Source organism: Aulostomus chinensis, chromosome 6 (genome assembly GCF_037954235.1).
Source record: "Aulostomus chinensis isolate RoL2024-O1b breed Wild chromosome 6, RoL_Achi_v1.0, whole genome shotgun sequence".
NCBI lineage: Eukaryota > Metazoa > Chordata > Actinopteri > Syngnathiformes > Aulostomidae > Aulostomus > Aulostomus chinensis.
This window is the reverse complement of record NC_141325.1, coordinates 1846223-1869489: the sequence shown is the minus strand read 5'-3', so window position 1 is coordinate 1869489 and position 23267 is coordinate 1846223. Positions and strand designations below refer to the sequence as shown.

Here is a 23267-nt window from a genome sequence, read left to right as displayed (position 1 = left end):
CCACTGGGGGGAAAGAAACTGTTTTAAATTTGAGGTGTACAACTTGCTTTGTTTCAATAATAAAACTTACTGTGTATACATGTGGGTGCATAGATTTATTTTAAAAATAGTTCTAGATCGCAAAGGCACCTGAGTTAAAAGTACAGTAAATATCAGCTGGTGAAGGATTTTGGCGTCATGAGCAGGCTGGAAGCGTAGTCCTCTGTTAACAGCTGATGGGTGATCAGAGCCAGGAAGGTGTGTGGCGACTCCTCAAATGTGGCTTTTGTGACGGTGTTGGGCCACCTGCTGGGCTGGAAGGCCCAACCTGGAGCGAGAAACCAAAACCAGTTATTTGAAACTGAAAACACAGAACCAGGGCGCAGTTTTGGTGGGATGTCGGCCAGTTTATAACGAAGTTACTGTGGAAGCTTCAGATTGCCTAACTTTTCTTCTTCAAAGCCTTTTGAGTTGCTGCTTGTAATGATGCAACACCCAGTATTGCCATTTGATACTCAGTGCTGGTATAACAATAAAAACACATGACTTCAAATCATTTGGTAGACTGGTTTTATACAATTAATTTTACCGAAGTCCAAACTCCCAAAGTTAATCAATAAAATAGATTAAAAACTAGTTAAGTTTGAAACAGGAACTGGAAAATATTCAATGACACTTCTTTCAAAGGCACAAACGTGGCAGACTGGTCTCCAAGACAAACCTTGACTGTGGTTTTCTCTTTGGCTCATTATTGATTTCTCCTCAACTCCATATTAGAGTTGAGTCTGAAGTGAGGACAGACCTCAGCATTTTGCAATAAAGAAGTATTTACATTTTCAAATGCGTCTCCCTGAACCCGTTTACACACAGTCGCTCCCTACTGTCCCACAGGACTTCATTCTCCAGGTCTTATCTCAGCAAGAGCTAAATTGATTAGGTGTTTCAGTGCCATCGCAGGTTTAAAGATACCCACCTAAATGAGTTCTACACCGGGGGCAAGTGGCCAACGTCCAAGAGAACTCCGGAAACCAGGAGAAGTGTTTGTCTGCCGGCCAGTGCAGGGTAACGTCCGCTTTCCGGAAAGTAATCACCTCAAACTGGTGTCCGTGGGGGTTCTCAAAAAGCTGCACGTTAACCCTTCGGCCCCCGAGCAGCGTGTCGTTGCGGCTAAAAAGCGCCAACCGGCTGGGGACGAAGTGGATGTTGGTCCCCACCGCCAGCTCGTGTCCGCACGCCCTGCACAGTATCAGGGTGTCCGCGCTGGTTCCCCCCGTTCCCGCCGCTCCGCCGCACGCTGAGCTGGGCTCGTACGCTGCAGCGTGAAGCAGGAGAACAAAGGAGATGTACTTCATTTCTAACATCCCCAGCGGCAATAAACGCGACCCAAAGGCCCTGTTTGCGTCTCATTAGCACGTGGAGGGGGAATGACTGGATAACTAGCTAGCATGAGCTGCTAAGCTAGCCGCTTTGTTTTTAGCCGGGCGGTGAAGGCTTGGCCGTCAAATGTCGGACTGGATGTTCCTAAATCTGGGTTGAGTAGCTCGGATAGGATCGGGCGTCGACGTTTATTGACCATTTATTGTGATTAAGACAAGTAGGGGAGAAATCAGCCACCGGTACATGCTCCAACCAGTAATACTTTAAGAGGCAAGCTAACATACCGGAAGTGCCATGCATAGACAACAGGAAATGCAGTCATCGAGACCATTTCCTATTTTGAACTGCGTACTTTAAAAAAGTTACATAACTATTAATGTTTATCAAAAAAAGTACTAAGAGGCTTTGATGTACTTATATTTCAACTACAGACTACAAAATATCCTTTTGATTGAACAGCGGCGTAATTTAACAATACATTTTTTATTCATTCGTTTACTTTATTTTTCTGTAGTTACTTACTACAATTGGAAATTAAGGCGGTTGAATGAATATAAAGAATTATAAGTGTAACAGGAATCGTCGCAGACATGTTTTCACCTTTGTTTTAAATTCCACTCGTCACAGCCGACGGTAACCACTGGCAACGTAGCTCAAACATGGTTGCGCCAATCACAGCGCGGCATGCTGCAGACGGACCAATCACAGGGCTCGTTAGTCTGAACAACGGTTCGCTCATCGGGCGAGCGAGATGTGAGACGTGATTTGTCTTTAAAACGTGAAATATCACGAAAAAAAATAGTTGTTTTAGTTGCGTGTATTTACTCAGTTGAGGTCTCCGTCCATAATTGCGTTCTGGTGGGTGCCCAACGTCACGGAAGTATGAAAACCCGCGATTCACCGCCGCCGGTTCACGTCCATGTCCCGGAGACGACCCCCGTACATGTCCATATGAGAAGGAGTCCAAGCAGGACCCCTCAGGTGATGACAGCCTTTTATTATAATTATAATTGAATATAGAGTTTATGTTTCACGAAGCAGCCCTGAAGCACTGAGCTGCACGGCGATGATTCAGCCTCCACAGCACGCCATCCCTCCCTCCAGACAAACACGAGCTTCTACCAAAGGAGCGGGAGACTAAGATAGACGGGTTTTATGTCCTGTTTCCTACAGAAAAGAACAAAAGTTACTCAGGTGAAGGCGGACAGTGGGGGGCCACAGGGCCGGGCGCCCTGGATCCCCCCAGGAAGACTGTGCTGCAGAAGAGATGTGGGCTCACACTCCTGCCAGGTGTGTGTGTATAATATTACATTTTACTGATAATAGCAGACAACTGATGAGTGAATGCTTCTGCTGACAAATGTAAAAGGCTGTGTGTCCAGCTGAAGTATTTGTGTGTCTCCTGATCAGAGAAGCAGTGGTCATGTTGAACGTGGGGGGGGTCACCAGCCTGGTTCCGTCGACCAGGAGGAAGCACTTGCAGCAGTGTCCAAAAACCTGAGCGTCCTCCTCAAAGAGGAAGAAAACAACCGTCACTCAACAAAGTAAGAACGTAGCTACGTTTCATATGCCGAGGAAACCCAGCATAGAAAGTGTTCCAAACAAGTTCAGGTTACAGTTTGTATTTGTCTCAGTTCGTTGCCTTCATTTGGAAACAAATTGCCAAAATGTAGATTTGGAGACCTTTCACCCAGTTTAAGAAGCTACACCTACATTGTGACTCCAGGTGGGATTGTTTTTAATCCTGCATTGACATGTTGAGGCCATAATGAGGCTTCATGGAGAATCTTGACACTCTGAAGGAGTGGCTTTATGATAGCAACCGCTAAGGTACAGGAACCGTGAATCCTCTTAGATTTATCAGCATTTCCTGCCAATGGACCCAAAACCACAACAGTCAGTTTTTCACCACAAACAACATCTTGCAATTCTTCTGTTCGCATTCTCAGAAAAACAAAGGTCCTTGTATGGTAAAACTTTGGTAGAAAGTCTACACTCTCGTCAAGAACGGGGGCTGCCGCGGGGGAAACACACCATCTCAACTCACACATCTCTGGGTCATATTTGTAAATGATGATTGTCTCTCTTCTATTCTGTCACTCACAGCACTCTGCTGTCACTCCCCGTTACTATGGTAACACAACACCATATGTGTTTGGGGGGGGGGGGGATAGACAGTCAGAACCGGCCAGCTTACTCCATGGGAGACAGACGAGAAGCACAAGCAAAAATAAAACAACAAAAAAAAGCACAAAGAAAAGTCCCGGTGGTGAGTGAGGTTGGTGTTCTCAGCGTAACAGAAGGAGAACGTGGACGGAGCAGGTGGAACTTCTTTATACCTGAAAATCTGAGAATCGTGATCTCAAGTCTGGGGGAGAAAATGAATGATTCATATTTTAGCAGCCGACTTTTACACAGACACACAAACACACACACACATGCAATGTATGAGGTTTGTCTCTGGTCATTTCAATCTGAGAGTTCTCCTCTCGCTGTCAGAGGAAACGGCGGGGCTCAAACCAGACAGGCAGATGAGCTCCTGAGGGCGCTCGTCGAGGCTGAGATTGATGGCGTCGCAGTAGCCAATCAACTGACAGCTCTGAAGGAAACCATTGGCGGCCTTGCAAAGGCAAGTCTGACACTTGTGGAGCAGATGGTGACTGTGGGAACACGGCTGCTCCAACAGGTGGTGCATGATGGCTGCTTTGGTTTATCTTTTAGGAAAAGCGGCTATTGAAGGTGCACGCCGCCCCCCTTGGACGGCAGCAGGACCTGCTGTTAGAGAAGATGGAGATCTTTGACCACACCAACCACAGTCTTCGAGAGCTCCTCCGAGAGTGGAGTGCCTCCGAGGTACGGCAGGTTTACAGCGCGGAAGAAACCTGAAGCGCACAACAATGACTGGCGGTTTGTTGCATCAACAGAGAGAACGCCTGGTGTGGTCGGAGCAGAAAGACGCCTTAAAGAAGAGGTTGGCCGACAGTGAATCAGAGAACGTTGTGAGTGAGAATCACCAGCTGTTTTAAAATGGATGCATTTTAAAATTTTAACCAACGAGTTCTTAAGTAGGCGAGATCAAAGAAACCCACTGACTGCTTGAGACCGTTTCTCATTGTCCACCAGACGAGAAGACAGAGACCCTCTGCTCCTCTGTCCTGTAGAGAGAGCTTAGACCCTCCTTAGTTAGCTTAGCACAATGAATGGTCGTGGATGGGAAGTGCTAGCTTCACAACTGTTCGAGCTGGGACCTGTTCTGCCCCGAGAAGCTCGATTCAGGTCAAGAACAAACAAACTTTTTACAGGGAACTCAAGTTGTTTCCTTCAACTCTGGTTTCCTCTGGTCCTCGCCGGAACTTCCTGCTGACATGATTGGATGTTTGGATTGGATGAAGTCAGTTCAAACTCAAGTGCACGTCCACTTGACACGCATGTAGAGTTCTTCACTAGGTTCTGAATCAACTGTGCTGTCAGATAACGCAACTGGTTCTGTTTTTCCTCTCACAGCGACTCTCAGCCAAACTCACCAACACGGAGAAAGAGGCCGTCAAGCTCGCCAAGTATTTGGACTTTGAAAGGGTAAAACAAAGTCTTAGTTTGCTGGTGTTTTAAAATCATTGGTAGAAAAGTGTAATATCTCATGTATGGTCAGGTGGTGGTGAATAGAAACTTGGGTGGGCGCTGCTGCAAGTGGAGAGCAGAAGAAATCACTGATGAACGTAGAAAGTAGACCCTTTCTATGTTGACGTGCTCCCATTTTGTACCCATGTGAATTCAGGAGGTTATTTTCTTAAACAAATAATTCAGTTCATTAAAAAAATATTATTGTCAAATATGACCATTTAAGGGCGGCCCGGTGGAGCAGTGGTCCTCCCTGTGGCCCCCAGCAAGAAGGTTGTGGGTGGAGCCCCGGCTGCAGCACGGGGTCTTTCTGTGTGAGTCTCCATGTTCTCCCTGTTCCTGCTGGGTTCTCTCTGGTACTCCAGCTTCCTCCACAGTCCAAAGACATCAAGAGGGACCAGGTTAATCCAGACTCTAAATTGACCGTAGGCGTGGCTGGGAGAGCCAATGGTTGTCTGTCTCTATGTGTTGGCCCTGCCATGGACTGGTGACCTGTCCAGGGGGAAGGCTGCTGGGATAGGCTCCACCCCCACCACCCTGAACAGGAGGAGAGGGAGAACATGGAGGGATGGAAGGAAGACCACTTAAATAAAGGCAAAAATAGAACAGTAAAGGGGGAGGCGTGGCTCAGAGGTAGAGTGGCCGTCTACCAACTGAAGGGTCACTGGTTCGATCCCCACTTCCTCCGGTGACCATGTCCAAGTGTCCTTGAGCAAGATACTGAACCTCTAATTGCCCCTGATGGCCCTGCGGTGGACTGGTGACCCGTCCCGGGTGAACCCCGCCTCTCACCCAATGTCAGTTGGGATAGGCTCCACCCCCTTACAGATAAGCGGTATAGAGAATGGATGGATGGATTGAAATTGAAAAATAAACGAGGAGGTGCTGGAGTGCCTTCTGCTGGACAAACTACGTTACACCAATTTTAAATCATGACAGTCAGGGTTTTCTGCTTTTAATGAACTGTAAAACAGTTTTTTTAATGTCAGCACACATCAGAAAACATAGCTGCTGAAAGGATGTGTCGGTGCTGGGACTGAGAGGGCCATCAGACGGGCCCAGGTATCACTGTATGTGCTCCTCTGTCGTTACAGGACAGCGTGAAGACAACTGAAGAGATCTCGAGAATTCTGGCGTCGACCCGCCAACATTTAGATTCTCAGCTGAGCAAATCAGAGGCTGAAAAATCCCAGCTGACTGCTCAGATCCAGGTGAGTGAACATACAACAGCCAATAGACACAATCCCAGTTATACAACTGGGGCTGGTTTATTATCCATCAAATCACAGCATTTCCCCACTTGGGCTGGGAGACGAGTTCTACGTCCAGATGTATTTCCACACTATTTCCATAAAGTAGAACACAAGGCCTGTCTAAGAGGTACTGACACGTTCCATGACGGCAGAAAGCAGCACTGAGCACCTCCCTCCTTTTTACGTTATTCTGGCGCTGCTCCATAAACACCTCTGGTCTCTGGTCTGAGCAGAGGCTGCAGCAGTGCTACGACCAGCAGCACCAGGAGCTCCGACGCCTGCAGGAGGAGCTGCAGACTCTGAAGCAGCGGAGGGAGGAGGACCAGGACCAGGAGGCTCGGGTCCAGCTCGCCCAGCAGGTCCAGCAAGCGGAGGAGTCGGTCCGGCAGCTCAAAGCTAAACTGCAGGAGAAGGTCGGTGCAGAGCCACTCTGCTGTAGGCAGGATCAGTCGATCAGTGTTTGGATATTTGGAGGTTTTGAGGCGTCACATAAGGTCGTGGTGGGTCACATGTCATCACACCTCTTCATCTCTCTTCAGAGGCTGGCTTCCTCAGGATCATCTGCAGCCCTCACAGGCGTTTATCTGTGACCCTGCATGTAAATGTGTTTGCTCAGCGCTGACAGCTCCTTGTGCTTTTATGTAAATCAAGTTCAGTGGGAGTTCAGCCAGCTTCACTGGTCGGTGAGGACACGCAGCTGCGGCCTGGACGGCACAGAGTCGGCCCTGTTCGGGTGGTCTCTCACTCCCTCCTTGTTCAGCCCTCACCTCAAAGTCGAGGGCCTCTGCAAAACTCTCCAAAATATTCTGAAGTTCTTTTAAGGCCATTAATAATTCCTTTTTTCCTTTGCAGGAGTCCCTGTTGGCTCAGGCTCTGACATCATCCAGCGACTGGTGTCTCCGCCACTCCAAAGAGGCCTCTGCTAAAGGACAACTGGAAGAGGAAATTTCTGCTCTCAAATTGTGAGCTCATGAACTTCTGGTCTTGTTTTGTTGTTAAGGAAACAATTATTGGGAAATACACTTTGTGTCTAAAGTCCCCAGATAAGAAGATAGAGGCCCTTATTGAGGGAGCCGAAGACCCACGCTAGTTAGCTTAGCACAGTGAATGGTGGTGGGTAGGAAGTGTTAGCATAGCTGCATCTGTGCCTGTTTTTATATAATGATGTGTATAAAATTTGAAATGAAAGAACACTTTAGAGGGAGGAGACATTGTGATTTTAGAATCAGACGCATAGACGGAGCTACTTTCCTAACGGTTGATGATGTCACAGTCAGGTGACAGAGTTGAGCTCTCAGCTTCAGGCAGCAGAGGAGATGAGCCGAGCGGAGAGGGAGGAGCTCCAGGACCAGCTCCATGGCGTCAGAGCTGAAAACACCTCCGTCACACTGGACAACCAACGACTGCAGGTAAACCCAGGAACACCAGTCCACCTCAGCTGAACACACACACACACACACACACACAAACGCGCGCGCGCGCACAGGATTGTGGCCAACAATGACCTGGGGAGTTTGTCAAGAGACATTTGACAGCCACACAATTTGAGTGCTTCTTGTCTTGGTGAGCTCGTGTAGTAACTGAGATCACCATTATTTATCATTAATAAGATTGTATGTGTTTCACAATGGATTATTCAGGGTCAGCTGATGTCCTCTGAGGAGAAGCTCCGAGGTCTCCAGGCTGAAGCCCATCAGCTGAAATCATGCATCAAAAAGCAGGAAACTCTGGTGGAGAAATACAAGAGGAAGGTAAAGGAGTGAAGGTTCGCCTGGACGAGCAGACGTCTCCTGTGGGGGTTCTGTAGTGACCCGCCTCTCTGCAGCTCCAGCAGGCCCGTCTGAAGTCGGACGATTTCTGCCAGAAGCTGGAGATGAAGCAGAAGGAGGTTCTGGAGGTGACCCAGAGCCTGGAGAGGGAGAAGGAGCAGGTGAAGAAGGAGCTGCTCGCCAGACTCCAAGAACTGGAGATGCTGCCAGCCAAGCTGAGGAGGACGGAGCAGCAACTTAGAGACGCCCAGCAGGAGGCCGACACCCACGAGAGGAGGAACATGGAGCATAACTCCACCCTCGCCACAGTCCGACACAAGGTAGCCAAATCACAGAGTTGCAGACGCTGTCCCCGTGGTTTACTGGGTATCAAGTCAGTTTTTAAACTCACGCTCACAGAGTTCATATTGTAGATCTGCAAGATCAAGACAAGTTAGCCTGAAATACGAATCGATCCAAAGTGTTCAGTGCAACGCTTTGGTCGCGGGTGCTGCCACGGTGGGAGCCGCTCAGCGAGCGTCTGAGGGGACACACATGCAGCCTGCAGTGTCTCGTCAGGGACTGAGCTTCCTGTTGTCAGTCCAAAATGGCAGACGGGTACATTTCCATTTTGCAACGGAGCAGTGAATTGACTTTGACTCACTGCCAATCAAAGTTTTTTGTTTTGTTTTGCAGCAGTGTACCACTGAGCACTGTCCTGCCAGCAACACGCGCTGTAGTCACTGAGGAAAACTCCTTCAGAGTTTGTTTCTTGTGTTTTTGACAGAAAACGTTAATTGGCTCCAAACTAACGACTGACGCTGTGAAGGGCGTCTGTTTTTAAAAGCTGAAGATGATGTTCTCCTCCGAGGTGACGCTGAGTGCAGACACAGAATGAATTTGTAACATGCAGTGCGGTTTCATGTTCCAGCCGATGCTCGGCCTCCCAGACCGTCCCGTCAGGACGGTCCCGGCCGCGTCTGACCTTGTTGTCGTGTTCGTGTGTAGGTGGAGCAGCAGGGCTCCCAGCTGGAGACAGTGCAGCGGAGGAAACTGCTGCTGCAGGAGGAAAACAATGTTCTCAAAGAGAAGAATCACAGCTTGGAGAGGTAACAAGGGTGATTCCAGCCTCCAACAAAATAAACCAGCTACATCGTCCGTCATCGTCACTGATGATTTGTTTTCGTCAGAGCAGGAAGTTGGAGGACATGACAGCAGAAAACAGCGAGATGTCTCGGAGTCTCACCTCCAAAGAAGCAAGTGTCCGCAGCATGGAGCAGCAGCTGGAGGACAAGGCCCACCAGTGCAGCGTCCTGTCCAGGCAGCTGCAGCAAACTATGGACGACGCACAGCAACAGGTCTGCCACCGTGACGCCCGTCCACCGGCTGGTCAGGGTTCCCCATGAGCCTGGCAGACATCAACCTGAGAAACACTTGAGAACGTTTGTTATTCCCACTCAACAAACACGACTGAACCGATGTTCTCGTGGTGAGGCTGGTGTCCATCCAGTTGTGTTGCAGATTTGAACTAATTTGAAAAAAACAAAACAATACAAAACACATAACAAGAATTTCTGTATTTCCATCCACCACAGTTATGTGGGTATTAGGAGTTGCGCTATTCATCGTGCTAAGCTAACTAGCATTGCTCTCAGCACCCTAGAGAAGGTCTGTCATGTCCCTGGCTGTGGGGACGAAGGACAGGAAGAAACTGTCCCTAGAAGTCGGTGTCTTCCCTCAATATCAATGATGCGGAACTGTTACAGGTCGGCGTGTCCTTTGACCTTTTGTCCGGCAGGTGGATGACAGCATGCAGAGGGTTTTGGCCAAAGAGAGACTGTCCCAGTCCAAAGCTTTGGACCTGCAGAGTCAGCTGAGCCAAGCCAGAAGTGAGCTGAGTCAACTGCAGCGGAGCAAGGAGGAGGTACTGAACAACAGACATCCAGACTAACAGATGTCTTGTCAACGCTGCAACAAGTCAAAGCTGCTGTGTTTGTGCGTCAGATGGAGCGCCGTTTCCAGGCGCAGCTGCAGAACATGAAGGATCGCCTGGAGCAGTCGGACTCAACCAACCGCAGCCTGCAGAACTACGTCCACTTCCTCAAAACCTCGTACGGAAACGTGTTCGGGGAGTCTTCACTCAGCAGCTGACTGAGGCGTTGTTCCGGTCAACCAGGGAGGACTGAAACTCCGGACGCTCCAGAACTTGTTCACACACGCAAGAGCCACAACGCGCCTTGAGTGGAGGTTGACACGTTATTGAGCTCCTTACCTCCAGCAAGGTCATGTGATCATAGATGTCGGTTTGCCAGCAGGAACATTTGATGAGATCAAGAATCGATCTGATGACCAAGTTTGGCGTCTGGAGAAGTTGAGGATTTTTCCTGTTTTTTAATGTTCACACAGCTTTTCCACATCGGGCGTATCCCCGAGGCCAATAAAGCTCGTTCAACATGGAATTGTGGAATGTTAGCTCACCGGATTTTATTCTATGTTTATTTATTTCATTGATCGTTTTGTGAATAAAGTCTTTTAAATTTTTTAAATGGTTTTGATGTAGTCCCAGACCCACGCGGTCACCTCACCGGAGGAAATCACTGAACCAGAACTGGACTCCCGTCACACTGCTGAGCTCTCAGCAGGTTTTATTGGAGACGTTTACAGACACATTTACTGACTCCTGGAGGTCACAATCACCAGAGGCTCCACGGTAAAATCACCATTACACACAGTCTCAAAGAAGTTCAAGCTTCTCCTTGATTTTCACATCATACGTGTTTAAGCTGTGTCACTTGATGTTCTGAACTTGAAGCAGCGTCATTCATCGTGGCTGAACTAAAGTGCAGTTAAACTAACGAGGCTCCACACAGTGGATTCATCGGTAAAAAAAGAGTAAAATGTTCCTATTAGTCCACAGAATGGATCCTTGGTTGTGTGAATAAAACAAGCAGCTCGCTTGATCCGCTGTGTGTGAAGCAGCTTCCAAGTGGTGAATCAGGACCTCCAGAAGCTGGCGCTCAGCGTGCCCTTGGGTGGACCGATCTGGCCGCTCTGCAGTGACTTCTACAAGATGGAGGGAAAGTCAAGTGTCTGTTTCACATCACACCGATCGAATCAACAGAGACATGAAACATTTCCTCATCCTTATCTACACCTACGCCATCTTCACTGATTCAATCGGTGTTCCTTTGCCCCACCCACAGAGAACCAGGCCAGATTTTTGATATGAGAAAGTTGCACACCAGAAACCAAAAGGAGAGCAGATGACACACGATCAGAAGATATCTGATGCAGAGCCCAACGTCGAGAAAGCAGAAGAAGGCCCTAATACAGGACTGACTGATGACCTGAAAGCTCAGGGACGACTCATCCCAGACGCAAATGATATTTTTGTTTTTTGGTTGCTAGCTAACTTGTCAATTAATGAAGTGAAATATAATATCAAAATATTTGTGTCAGTCTAGTTACTCATGTTCCTCTCATACAGTAGCAAGAACTCAAAATGGCCGACAGTGCGTTTATTCAACATTTCCACGGTGACGGGACACTCAGGTACAGAAATCCTCAGTGAGATCGGGAATAAAGCAGGTTCTTCTTCAACAAGGTTGATACCAGCGATGCCCGACTCCATCAGCACATCCTCAGAATCAGCAGGCTCATTCATATTTCAGTCTGATATTCATATCCTGCCAGTTTTGCTCGTTTGTTCCCCATCAGTTGCAGTAAATATGTGATTAGTGACATTCTCCACGTGTTGGAAAACCAAGACAATAAAACTTGGTGTAATTTTCAGTGTGTTCAATCAGTGAATATCAGAAATGTTTTTATACAGATAACATCGCTGTCTGTAAATATCAGCTGTCGGTCAAATCAATGGTAAAATATTAGTATATCGGCTGAAAATGTTTGAATAAAAGCTTTTTAGCATATTTCACCCTAGAATGTAAGATTTTACAAAGCATTCCGTGTTTAATGTCTTAGTTTATGCAACTGCTTTTACCCTTAATTCCTTTTAAGTGACATTTGGTTCAGAATCCTTGTCGTGTGCTGCTAATGCTAACATGCTAAAGCTAACATCCTACCTCCAGAAATGCCTTCAGGCGGCTAACTGAGCCCATCTGTCCCCCGCTGCTCACTGCCTCAATCCTGGAGACACCAGAGAGACACGTCAGTCCACCAGAGACACGTCGGTCCATCAACCTCCACCCAACAACTGAGAAGTTCTAGGTCTAGTGGGTGCGTACCTGGGCAGGTATTCCTCCTTCAACAGCAGAACCAGTTTCCAGAACTGACCCTGGTACTGCTGCATCAACGTGTGTCCACAGACCTGAAGGAAACACAACCATCAACTGACACTCAGGGCTGCGTTCACTGACTGCAATGATCGCAGGAATATTCCGTCTGTCACCCCAGGCTGCTGTTACCGAGTTACTTGAGTCTGAACTTTTGAGGCCATTAAGAAGAGAAGGTCAAACTTGCCTCCAGAAAGTCAAACAGCAGCGTTGATGTGACGTCAGCTAGAGGCTCCATGTTGAGCATCTGAGCCAGCCACCGCCAGCCGTGGGTCAGACCGTGAGGGTGCGCCTGGAACACAAAGACGCACGACAACAGTCGTCACAGTTGCTCATCCTGACACTGGAGGGTGGCATGTCGCTGCCCAGCCTCCAGCTCTGCTAATTATTTGGTTTGAGCCTTGCAGTTCGCACCCCATCCTTGGGGCCGTAGGGCCACCTCAGCTGGATCACAGCAGCGTAGAGGCGGATCATCCCCGACATCCTCTTCAGGAAGCTGTCCTGACCTTCTACCCCGGAGTCGTCCACACGGTAACCAAGAATTCTGGAAATTACATTTTTTTTTTAAATTTCTAAAACTCCATTTCTCTTGACTGTTGACATTTAGCCAACACAGTGACTGAGCAAGGACCTCTGATATTCGTCCACGGGTGTTCCGTCCTTCATTGGGGGGTAATGTGGGACAGCATACGGACACTTCTTGTGCAGGTGGGTGAGGAAGAGTTCTCCCACGCGAGGGTGACGCTCCCAGATCCCAGAGGCCACCACAGCAATGGGGAAGGCTGCCTCATGGTGGGACGCCACCTCCTCCTCCCCTTGTTTCTAAGAAGACAAGAAGTCACGTAAACGCACAGGTCTGTCCAACGAGGTTTGAGGACACCATCATGGCAACAATCCCGTCTATCGCACCGGCTGGTTACCTCTCCAGACCAGTGGGTTTCAAAAGGACCAGAATGTAGGGTTTAGTAGCACCTAGCTGTCGCCTCCCACCCTGGTCGACCAGGTACCAAACATGCTCACTAACAGCAACACCAAAAATGAAGGCTTGCTGGTGTGGCAGCCAGAGTGCACATTAGTCACATGACCCCTCCCTTAGGGAAGCGCCCTCTCATCCTCCAACCCTGTTCCATCGTGGTCGGTACTCACCACAAACTTCTCAGCCAGTTTGTAGCAGACAAATTCCAGGCTCTGTGGATGCTGGGAGATGGAGACAGACCTCCCCCCGGACACGACTGCCCGTCCCGACAGCAGCTTGTCCATCTTGTCGAAGATTTCTCGGAGCTGAGATCCAGAGTTGCTGGAGATTTGACTGACAGGGATGGTGGCTGCTTTCTGAAGCTCCAACTTCAGCTTCTTGGTCTGAGGGGAAATGAAGCCGGTTCCAGTAACACGGATGTAGTAAGAATTAACCATCGATACTGCCTACCAGTCACTGAGCCCCAGAAACACAGGCCTCCATACTGGCTGCAGCAGCTGTACCAGTATGGACACCGAGACTGAAGCTCAGACACACCTGGGCATCCTGCGGGGAGCTGAGTTGCTGGAAGGACTCTGCGCTCTGAACCACCAGCTCCTGCAGGTCCTTGTACCACTTCAGTGTGCTTTCTTCAGCGCTGTTCTGCAGGCCTGGTGAAGGACAATTGCTGTCAAACATTCCCCTGCTGCCAGGAACCCACTGATCATTCTGGGTAATGAAGTTCTTTATAAAACCTGTCCAGTCGCTTTGGTTGGATACGGTGCAGTGTGTTGACTTTAGGATGGACAACAGACAGAAATGAACTGTTTTCCTTCCAAAGTGCTGCTGGAGGCTTTTTGGCAAATTATGTTATGATGGAACTTCGAACTTAACGAGTGCTTATGTACTTGATAACAGCCCAGACCTCAGCTAGAGGCGGTTTATAGCCAGAAACTGGGTTTGAGAGACTCGCTCAGGTGGAGTGTCAATATAAAGTTAAGTAGAGGCCAACAGCTGTAGACAAACAGAGGGAAGCTTTTAAAAACGGCACTGCAATGTAAGAGGGAGAGAACCAACGTTTAAATTTTGTTGAGACTTAACAGCTTCCTGTTTTCCGATTACTCTCACCTTTCCTCCGGGCTTTCTCTTTGGCCGACTGCTCCGCCTTCTTCTGAGCCTCCTGGTGCGCCTGCAGTTCTGCCACCTTCCTGCGATCTTCCTCTTCCTCCTGCTCCTTGTTCTTCTTCTCCAGTGCTTTGGCCACCTCCTCCTGCATCAATCGGATCAGCGCCCTCATCTCGTGGAGGGCTCGCTCTGCCGCCGTCATGTCCTCAACGCTAGGAAACTCACCCTGGAAAGACGATAAAAAGCCACTCAGAGTTGGAGAAGGATGGGCCGCACCAGAGAGTTTGTTCAAGACTCAGTTCGTTCAACTGACCTCTGCTGTCTTTCGAACCACCTCTGACACCTGCGAGCACAGCTGGTTCCCACGGGTGCTGTAGGATCCCAGGCTCGCTGAGGGGAGGTCCGTTTGGGTTTGGGTGGAAGGCTCCAGCAGCTGGTTGAGCTGCAGGATCTCCTCCTGAATGGAGTTTAGGTTACGCAACCTCTCCCGGCCTTCCGCTTGCCGCTGACGCTCCATCTCTGCTTCCCGCAGGCGCTGCTGCTCCGCCTCCCTCAGCCGAAGGTTCAGGATCTGACGGGTGAGGGAAGCACATTCATACATGGCTGCAAACCCGGTCACAGACTCGTTTTCACTGGTGTGCTTATTGACAGCATTTCTGTTTAGTCTCGTATTTCTAACTTTATTTGTACTCTCGCGACTATAATTCAGAGCCAGCTACTCACGCGTAGCTTGAAGCTAATGGAGACTGACAGCTAACGGCTCAAGACTCTTATCTGTGGAAGGCAAAGTGCCCTTTTGGTATTGCTTTGCTTATAGAACCACACCTGTGTGCGCCAGTACCTTCATTCTGTGTCGCTGCTCCTCCTTCAGCTTCTCCTGGCGTCCGATGCTCTCCTTTGTTCTACAGAGGCGAAGATGAAAAACCGTCACAGGAGAAACCAAACAGGCATTTTCAGACGTCGCGGTCAGAAGTGTCTTACTCTCGGTTCATCATGTCCTTCATGCTCTGATACTCCTGCCGCTGCTTCAACTCCATGAACTCTTCGAAGCGTTTCAGCTGCTCTGATTCGGTCCTCGCCGCTCTTGCCATGAGCCTCTCGTGCATTTCCTGTCGCAGCCTGAGCGCCACCTGAGTGTTACATCAAGTGTGACTCACGCTGCTTTTTTTCCAGAACATTATTCTTTTATCTCTGCTTTGTGTTTAAAATGTAAACTCAGCCGTTGAGTAGTCCCTGTGGGACGCCATCACCGTGTCTGACCTCGGCCTTTCGCCGCTGTTCTGCCTCAAATATGAGAATGCGGCCAGTCGTCTCCATGGATTTGGGCGACAGCAGAGAGATGGTAGGTAGCGATGAGGGACTGATGACATCACCGACATCCGTCTCTGGATCTGTGCTGTTTGTTGCATGACTGCCAGCCTGCAGCAGGTTGATGTGAGTCAGGAGGGCAGAGATTCAGAAACAGGAAACTAATAAATAAATAATATGAAAATAATAACAATAAAAAGGAATTATATTTGACACTTAAAAGCTCAATTTGCTTAATGTGTTAAAACTACTGACTGAAATGCTCAAATTTTGTTTTTTCAACATTTGAATTTGTTAATTTACCAATGATGAACACCTGTACATATTTGTCTGTTCCATTACCTCACAATGAATCAATAGCTTGGATAATTAATGAAGGCAAACACAACTGAGCTGTTTAACGAGCTCACACCAAAGGAACAACTGAACTAACAGTGAATAAAGCAAGATGCTAACTGAACTGTGGTCAACATGGCGCCCCTTCGACCGACCACGACCTACTGACCAGCATCGGTCTGGACAACGAAGGAGAAGAACAGTTTCTTCATCCAGGTGCGAGGAGGAGGCGTACCTGCTCGCACTCTGTCTGCCCCGACAAGGTTACGGTGAGGGAGTTGTTGCTGGTGGTGATGTTGCAGGGCGATCCTGCGGGGGAGAGGGATGCTGGGATATCCACAGATAGCCCAGGGCTGGAGTCTCCAGAGCTGGAGCCCAGGAAGCAGCAGCTCTGTGGGGGTAATGTGCTGAGACGTTCCAATATGGCTCCAGAGTGTGAGGACAAGCTGAAGACCTCTTTACAACCTGCCAAAATATCCTGAGAAACGAGAAACAAATTTCATTCATGTTAGAAACTGGAGAGCTCAACAAAACTCCACAGGAGTGCATTGAAACTCTGGTCGTGAATGGAAGCAGAGTTTGGCTCAAACTGGAGGAAATGCGAACAAACCACACGATTTAAGTCACTGGTCAGGAAGGAACCTGTCCTCGTCACACTTAGAGGAGGGACGCACAGAGCCACGTTTATTTCTATCTGATGAAGCTGACACTGAAAGAATTTCATCACTCTCACCCTCAGTTATTGATGGGATCGTGTTCACGGTTACATCTACACAACAAGGAACGAGCTGTGTTGAAGTTACACACCGAAGAACCTCGATGGAGACCCGCGGGACCAACGGTTTTAGACTTGACTTCAACGAGCAGCTCAACACAAGTGAGAACAACCAGACAGAGATCGCCAGCACGGGGTTCCTTTATATTAGAAGCTCAAACAATAATAATATTCATAATAACTGTGGATATTTCAGCATTTGGCTGTACAAGGGGAACGCCGACGTGCCTGAGAGACTGTAAACGGACGTTTTTGTTGTTGTTAGCAGTCAGGCTCCATTAGCTTCGAGCTAAAACTACCCGAGCAGCGTTTTTTGAGTTCTGGGGTCCCCGAGCTGGGAGGGGACCATAACACGACTTACTGGACGTCAGATTAAACATCTTGGCTGAAATATCGCTTTGATTTTTTCCAATAATGTCGAGGTCTTTCAGGCTAAAAACATGCGGCTACGCGGGGTGACGGTTGGCTCACCTCGCCCCGCTCCGACCAGTGAGGGTCGAACGTTATTTTCCCCTTCGGCGAGTTTTTTAACGCCTGTAAAGTTTTCCATCGCAGACTTTCGGACGGCATGACGACAAAAATAAAATACAAAAAAAAAACAAACCCAACAACAACAAACTTCTGACTTCACTTGGGGACACGTTAGTGACCTGCCGGATGGAATTACAAACCTTCTTCTTCTTCTTCTTCTTCTTTTTCTGCGCCTCTGCTGAACTGCAATAGCAGCATGAGACCCAGGCCTATACCGCCACCTGCTGTATCGGATGAGGTACAACGGGAGGTATTTTTCGTTTTTTTTAAAAGAAGGTAGACGTGAATTGAACCTCTCTTGTCCTCCACTTCTTTTTGGAAACTCTTTGTTTTAGACTGGAGGAGGATTTGAAAGAATTTGGGAAAGCCGTACCAAATAGGTCAGACTTCCTCTGGATGTACATCATGGGGGAGAAAAGAAACCTCGTTCATAGTTACAGAAGTTGAAGTATTCTGTTTCATTTTATTGTACTGTATTTTACTGTATTCTAAACACTGGTGACGTGGTATAACTGTTAATTCAACAGGTCAAAATGTACAGTATGATGTGAGTATCTGCAATGTCCTGGACATCATTTTATTTGGGTCTTTGAACTGGCACGGTTTTTCTGTTTTGATTCAAAGTAAAGTCAGAGGACGATTGTCATGTTTGATTTTAAGATGCTGTATTGGAAAAAGGAAGAAAAAACAAGTCATTGCGCACCAGAAGTATGGAAAATGTATGTGAAAATGTTCAATATGAAGGAATTTTTAAAAAAAGGAAACTCTGCTTTATCAGTTGTGTGAGAACCAAGGAAGTCATTTGTTCACCCAGTCGACGCGGAGAGGAAGACGTAGAAAACGAGCTGCCACTCAAATCCCATATCCTTGTCAGCTGATCCTCTCAATGATGTCAGATCTGCTCCAGGCAACGCTGACATCATCTTTACTTCTCTGCCATTCTTTCAGCGAGTTCATGGCTCCGGTAAGAATGAAACAACACTGCTTTCATGGTTACGAACAGAACAATGGAGAACAGATCAAACAGCTGCATGCTTCCAAACGGACTCTGTCTGCCGCAGAAATCGGACTATTCAGTGTGATATTCCAGTCTGGTATTAAATTAAAATTAAAATTCTGTCAGAGCGCAGACAAAGCAGATGCTACGCAGAGTCATCAAGTCGTTTAACTTCTCATTGGACCAAAGTTTATACAAATTCAATCATGAACATCGGCTGAGGCCAACGGAACCAGAACTGCCACCGATTTGATCAACGACCGATTCCCACTTCACCCCCCAGAGAACCAGAGAACTTTTCAACATTTAGCTCCTTTATTTCTCACAGAGAATTCAAAAATGTCAATATTGCATGGAGGGAAAAAAATTATGACTAAACCCTGAAGAAATAAAAAAAATTAAGTTGTACAGTGGAGAGATGCATGTTTCGAGCGAGGCATGAAAGCCCTAAATGTTTGGTTTTTAACAGTGAGATCAAACAGACTCAGCTGACCTCCGATCAGAATTCATCACTTTTATCAGATCTGCAAAGAAAACTTTGCTTTGACTACTGAAAGGCAACAGAAATATATGTATATATTTTCATAGAGTATTAATTTACTTTAGTCTGAGTTACTGATGTTGCCACTTTTGACCAGTAGAGGTCAGTAACCGTCACAGCACATCTAGATGAACAGGTTGGGTTCCTCCACAGAGCAGTTCGGTGTTTCTGTCCAAGGTTTTCTCAGCTGAACAGTTTCTTCATCTACATGAACACCTGCTGTTCTACGTTCAAAAAAATCAAGAAGATCACGCGCGTCAAGTAAATCAATCGAGGCAGACGAGACCGCTGGATAGTTTGACATTTCAAATTCAAGTACGCATGGAACAGGCTCCCTGGCACCCTGACGCCGGTCTCTTCCTGGAGGTTCAGTCTTTTCCGAGGCTGGAAGCGCTCTGTGTCCTGAGGTCTTCCTCTTCCTCTGTCTGACTGCGCTTCACTTCCGACCCTCGTGGTTGAGCGTCGCTCTCTCCATGCGCTGGTACCAGTATTTGACTCTTGTGTTCTTCATCATGTCGTCGAATGCCTGAAGTCCCTCCATCACTCTGAGAACGCCAAACACTGCCTGCAAGAGGAGAGAATCAGGACTCAAATGTTCATTACCCACCAAAACCGAGATGGTCTGCAGCTTTGCTTTCAAAACGTTGGATAAGTGAAGTGAACTGAGGAGATTTACTGCTCGCATGCTAATACGCTCACACATCTCACGCTACAACCTGAGTCATCAGAGCGGCGCAGGAACAAGGCCTGAAACCCAGAAACAAGTCCGCACCGTGAACAGCAGCTGAAGATTCGTTAAGGTTTTGTTCCACAGCATCAAGTGCACGGATAAATATCACACCAAATCCTTTTTTTTTTTCCAATCTCAAAATGGTGGTCTTCTCTGCAATAATCCAGTTAACAACAATTCATGTTGGTGCCAACTTCCACGATGGCCTGCAAAAACAAGCCATCCTACAACAACCGAGGAAAAAGCTCCACTACTTCCTGCTTCCCTACCGCGTCAAAATGCTGGCATACTGAGGGTTCTCAAGCAAAACAGAGCTGACAGTGAATGGAACAAGTTCACATCTGAGGTCAATGGAACCCTTCATCAGTTGTCAGGACCAGGACCGGGTCCACAGGAGGCCAGTTTCCTCACCAGGTCAGCCAGGTTGGGCTTATCGCCACCCATGAACTTCCTCTTCTTGCCGATGGCGGCCACCCAGTCGTTGACAGCCTTGTAGAGATCCTGCCTGACATCGTCCTGCAGGTTGTGTCTGCCCGGTCAAAACAGAGAAAATCACTCATTTGACATCCAGTTACTGATGCAGTTCAAACCGGACGCAGTCCAGGCCAACGGCCCTGGTCACACACAATCAGCACCTCCTCCTCCTCTGACCACGACACGCTTCCACTCCTCCACCAGAACACAGAACGTAGAACATATCTTGTTTCTGAATCCGTTCATTTCAAGTATTTCCAGTCTGACTGACAGTAACTTGCCAGGGTGGAGTCATGGTAGCTGTGGTTGCTATCATGGTGGGGCCTTTTTTTACTTTAGGCTGCTTGAGGCTCTAACCTGGGTTGGCCCAGCATAAAGCTGTCATCTTGTCATGGTGCCTTCAGGTGCTACCAGCTGGCTCTGAATTTCCAGAATGAAACAATACAGAACGTTTATGAAGGAAGCTCGGAAGGGAAAGGGAGAAAAAACACAAGACCCTCATATTACAAGCTAGTTAGCTATGTACCGCTAGCCGTTAGCATTGGAATTGTAATGTGTACATTTTACTTTGTGTTTCTGTTCGCTTTTGTTGTCAAAATCAGTTGCTCCACTTCATTCGTAGTTACTCGAGTGTGGTTCTTTCCTACTTCTTCTTGGCTACTTCCTGTATTTTACAGCTTGAATCTTTGCATTCTTGACAAATCCTTGTATGAATCTCTTCTGTGGAGTCACTCACCGCTTCTTCAGCCTTTTGGAAATGATGAACATGGCCGCTGCGCCGACGTATTTGGCAAAGAAGCCTTCAAATGTGCCAAACTTCCCCTCGCGCACGATGTAATCGAAGGACGCCAGCGCCTCGTCAGTTGTCCGGTACACGTTGGGAGATATGAGGTGCACGAGCCAACTGTCGGCCCACTTACGCCACTTCATCTCCTCTCTGAAAACAAACATCATGGTTGCACTGTTACACCTGTAACACAATGTGTTTACATGCAGAGAGTGCAAGCGTGAATGTAAAGGGGCGTCAGTCCTGGTCACATGACCTGGGGCCCATGACCAGCAACATATCGGGGCTTCTGCTGAGCCTGGTGGCCACTTGGAGCTGACGAACATCCGTCAGACATTCTCTTGACACAACAGCCAAACCAATAATTGAGGCCTCATGGATGAACTCGGCGACAGCCAGGCGCGTTTGGTCTGAGCTTGAGCTCTGTAGCCGTCAGGTCCTGCTGTTCTACAACCTCTGCTACTGTCTGTGTGTGTGTGTGTGTGTGTGTGCAGAAGGGCGGCACCTACTTCTGCATCCCCTTCTCCGGGTAAGTCAGCGCCGTCTCGGCCTCGCTCAGCATCAGCCAGTACTTGTTGTTGTACTCCGTCACCTCCTTCCCGCTGTCGTTCACAGACTTCATCTCCGGGTAGCAGCGAAGGATCTCTGATATACTTTTCTCCCTCCATGACACACAGTTAAAAAAAGTAAAGCAACTTAATTCGGCTCAATAAAGACAAATCTTTCCGTCGGGTGAAACTTGAGGGAACCTGCGGCTTACTTGTTGATTAAACAGGTGCTGAGCGAGCTGATGATGACGGATGAGTCGTTCAGTTGCTGCAGAGGAAAAACGAGAGGAAAGAAATTCAGAAAAAAACCCAATCGGTTTAAATGTCAACAATCCCTCGGAAGGCAAAATGTTTTAAGTTTTACACCCATTTCCAACTTTGACATGATGTGTGTGTGTGTGTGTGTGTGTGTGTGTGTTTGTCCAAAGGGCCAAGTTCTCACCACGTCATCGTTCACCATCAGGATGGGCACTTTTCGGTAGGTTGACCACTTGATCTCCTGCCTCATGACGGGGTTCACCTCCACCACCTGGTAGGGCAGACCGCTGTAGTCCAGGAAGGCACGCACCTTGCTGCAGAAGGGGCAGGTCTTGTACTGGTACAGGACCAGCTTCAGACCCGCGGCCGGCACCTGGAACGAGGCAGCAGAGTGCAGACTTTACACCCACCGCCCCCTGTCAGGCTTCACAAATGGTTCTCTTCTTGTGAGGTCCTGATGGTTTCTGTCAAATCAAACGTTCTCTGAGATGAAGAACACCACCCACCCACCCCAAAAACCTTGATCGGACTTTGGCAATGTTCTTATCACATCCATTTTGGACACATGACAGTCGTGCAGCTCCCAGGTTCCCTCTGTAACGTTAGAGGAACGTTAACAAAGCAGAAAACCACTTAAACGTTAAACGTTACACTTCTACGTTACACTACGAGTTTGAGGAACCGTTCCCTCCTGGTCTCTGCTCTGAGAATATCTGCACAACTTTAACTGCTATGACAGGAACTCTGCAGGAGAACTGAGGGGACGGAACCAGCAAGATCCCCCAGAACATTCCCTCAACATGTTCCCTGAGCGTCAGCCATCAAAGGCAGCCCTCCTCCTCCTGACCTCCAGGAATCTTCTAGCAATGTTACACGGTTCCAGCCGGCGGTTCCGGGAGCTCTCACCTCGCCGTCCTCCTGGGCCAGGTGCTGCTGCCGCTGGACGGACAGCTTGACCGTCTGATAGAAGCTCAGACCACCGCCGAGTAAGAAGGCGCAGCCCAGCGCCCTGCCGCCAGCTCCCCGCAAGGAGGAGAGCAGCTTGGCCCGAGGCCCGGTACCACCGGTACCGTAGGCCCTCCGGGACACGCGAGTGCTGGGGTTCCCCAGCGGGTACGAGACGGTACCGGGCCGGCGGGCCGCCGGGCACTCCAAAAAGGTCCAGCCGACCTTAGCGAGCGATCTGGCGCAGGCAGCCGCCATGTTGGTTTACATAAAGCCCCACAATGCACCGCGGGAGAAAAGTGGACAAAATCCCTCAGTTGAACCTGTCAGGCTGAGACCCGCCCCTCAATGACGTCACAGCAGAGATGAGTCAACTTTGAGTTTTTCCTGTGGCTTCACCAGAACTACAGTATTACGGGTTCTAGTACTACAGACAATATTGAAGAAAACCACAACGCTCTGCTTTTTCTTTCAACAGCCTCCATGTCACATGACCGACTCGTGCACACATTTTTAATGAAACACAAAACAAAGAATTATTATTAATTAATTACACTTTTTAAACTTGAACTCATTAAATTTTGAACAATCACAGGACGGCACGTGCAGCCTCCCTTTCCAACAGTTCAGCCCTCACCTTTTTAATGCACCTCACAATTTATCCCCCCCCCCTTTCCTATTTTATTGTCC

General features: G+C 48.3%; 4 protein-coding genes across 6 annotated transcripts; 1 reads left to right on the top strand and 3 right to left on the bottom strand.

Moving 5' to 3' along the window:
* Nucleotides 1-76: 76 nt before the first annotated feature.
* Nucleotides 77-1804, bottom strand: LOC147259674 (protein cereblon). Its single transcript, XM_086205771.1, has 2 exons — nt 953-1804; nt 77-307 (listed from the first exon to the last, which is right to left on the bottom strand). Exons 1-2 carry the CDS (start codon nt 1338-1340, stop codon nt 153-155), a joined length of 543 nt encoding a protein of 180 aa, XP_086061897.1. The 5' UTR covers nt 1341-1804; the 3' UTR covers nt 77-152.
* LOC147259673 (outer dense fiber protein 2-like) lies at nt 1364-11765 on the top strand. Of its 3 annotated transcripts, XM_086205765.1 has the most exons (17): nt 1364-2337; nt 2530-2646; nt 2767-2900; nt 3856-3985; nt 4078-4209; nt 4281-4355; nt 4861-4932; nt 6069-6185; nt 6461-6640; nt 7080-7189; nt 7501-7636; nt 7868-7978; nt 8053-8316; nt 8984-9084; nt 9171-9333; nt 9774-9899; nt 9980-11765. In XM_086205765.1, exons 1-17 carry the CDS (start codon nt 2239-2241, stop codon nt 10124-10126), a joined length of 2214 nt encoding a protein of 737 aa, XP_086061891.1. In that variant the 5' UTR covers nt 1364-2238; the 3' UTR covers nt 10127-11765. The 3 variants fall into 3 exon arrangements, 2 of the variants coding, with proteins under 2 accessions (XP_086061891.1, XP_086061892.1); XR_015116356.1 differs by lacking the exon at nt 9980-11765 and having other exon boundaries at nt 9171-9464; nt 9774-9860; XM_086205766.1 differs by lacking the exons at nt 9774-9899; nt 9980-11765 and having other exon boundaries at nt 9166-9327.
* Nucleotides 10590-17446, bottom strand: gle1 (GLE1 RNA export mediator). The gene is made up of 15 exons (XM_086205767.1): nt 17238-17446; nt 16227-16469; nt 15608-15766; nt 15329-15477; nt 15189-15249; nt 14661-14918; nt 14351-14573; nt 13781-13893; nt 13414-13626; nt 12899-13089; nt 12682-12811; nt 12455-12559; nt 12220-12302; nt 12058-12121; nt 10590-11038 (listed from the first exon to the last, which is right to left on the bottom strand). Exons 1-15 carry the CDS (start codon nt 17334-17336, stop codon nt 10970-10972), a joined length of 2160 nt encoding a protein of 719 aa, XP_086061893.1. The 5' UTR covers nt 17337-17446; the 3' UTR covers nt 10590-10969.
* Nucleotides 17447-18584: 1138 nt separating this feature from the next.
* Nucleotides 18585-22878, bottom strand: ptges2 (prostaglandin E synthase 2). Its single transcript, XM_086205768.1, has 7 exons — nt 22539-22878; nt 21817-22005; nt 21587-21642; nt 21336-21488; nt 20776-20976; nt 19977-20094; nt 18585-19400 (listed from the first exon to the last, which is right to left on the bottom strand). The coding sequence occupies exons 1-7, from the start codon at nt 22833-22835 to the stop codon at nt 19272-19274; spliced, it is 1143 nt and encodes a 380-aa protein (XP_086061894.1). The 5' UTR covers nt 22836-22878; the 3' UTR covers nt 18585-19271.
* Nucleotides 22879-23267: the final 389 nt, after the last annotated feature.

Excerpts from the sequence above, each read along its gene's own strand:
- LOC147259674 (XM_086205771.1), bottom strand. The coding sequence starts at position 1,340 with ATGTTAGAAATGAAGTACATCTCCTTTGTTCTCCTGCTTCACGCTGCA. Across the intron at positions 308-952 it reads CCGGTGTAGAACTCATTTAG|GTTGGGCCTTCCAGCCCAGC; the intron begins GTGGGTATCTTT and ends TTCTCGCTCCAG.
- LOC147259673 (XM_086205765.1), top strand. The coding sequence starts at position 2,239 with ATGAAAACCCGCGATTCACCGCCGCCGGTTCACGTCCATGTCCCGGAG. Across the intron at positions 2,338-2,529 it reads GTCCAAGCAGGACCCCTCAG|AAAAGAACAAAAGTTACTCA; the intron begins GTGATGACAGCC and ends TGTTTCCTACAG. Across the intron at positions 6,186-6,460 it reads AGCTGACTGCTCAGATCCAG|AGGCTGCAGCAGTGCTACGA; the intron begins GTGAGTGAACAT and ends TGGTCTGAGCAG.
- gle1 (XM_086205767.1), bottom strand. The coding sequence starts at position 17,336 with ATGCCGTCCGAAAGTCTGCGATGGAAAACTTTACAGGCGTTAAAAAAC. Across the intron at positions 15,250-15,328 it reads AAGGACATGATGAACCGAGA|AACAAAGGAGAGCATCGGAC; the intron begins GTAAGACACTTC and ends TCGCCTCTGTAG. Across the intron at positions 12,122-12,219 it reads AAGGAGGAATACCTGCCCAG|GATTGAGGCAGTGAGCAGCG; the intron begins GTACGCACCCAC and ends TGGTGTCTCCAG.
- ptges2 (XM_086205768.1), bottom strand. The coding sequence starts at position 22,835 with ATGGCGGCTGCCTGCGCCAGATCGCTCGCTAAGGTCGGCTGGACCTTT. Across the intron at positions 20,977-21,335 it reads CCGGAGAAGGGGATGCAGAA|AGAGGAGATGAAGTGGCGTA; the intron begins GTAGGTGCCGCC and ends GTTTGTTTTCAG. Across the intron at positions 19,401-19,976 it reads AGCCCAACCTGGCTGACCTG|GCAGTGTTTGGCGTTCTCAG; the intron begins GTGAGGAAACTG and ends CTCCTCTTGCAG.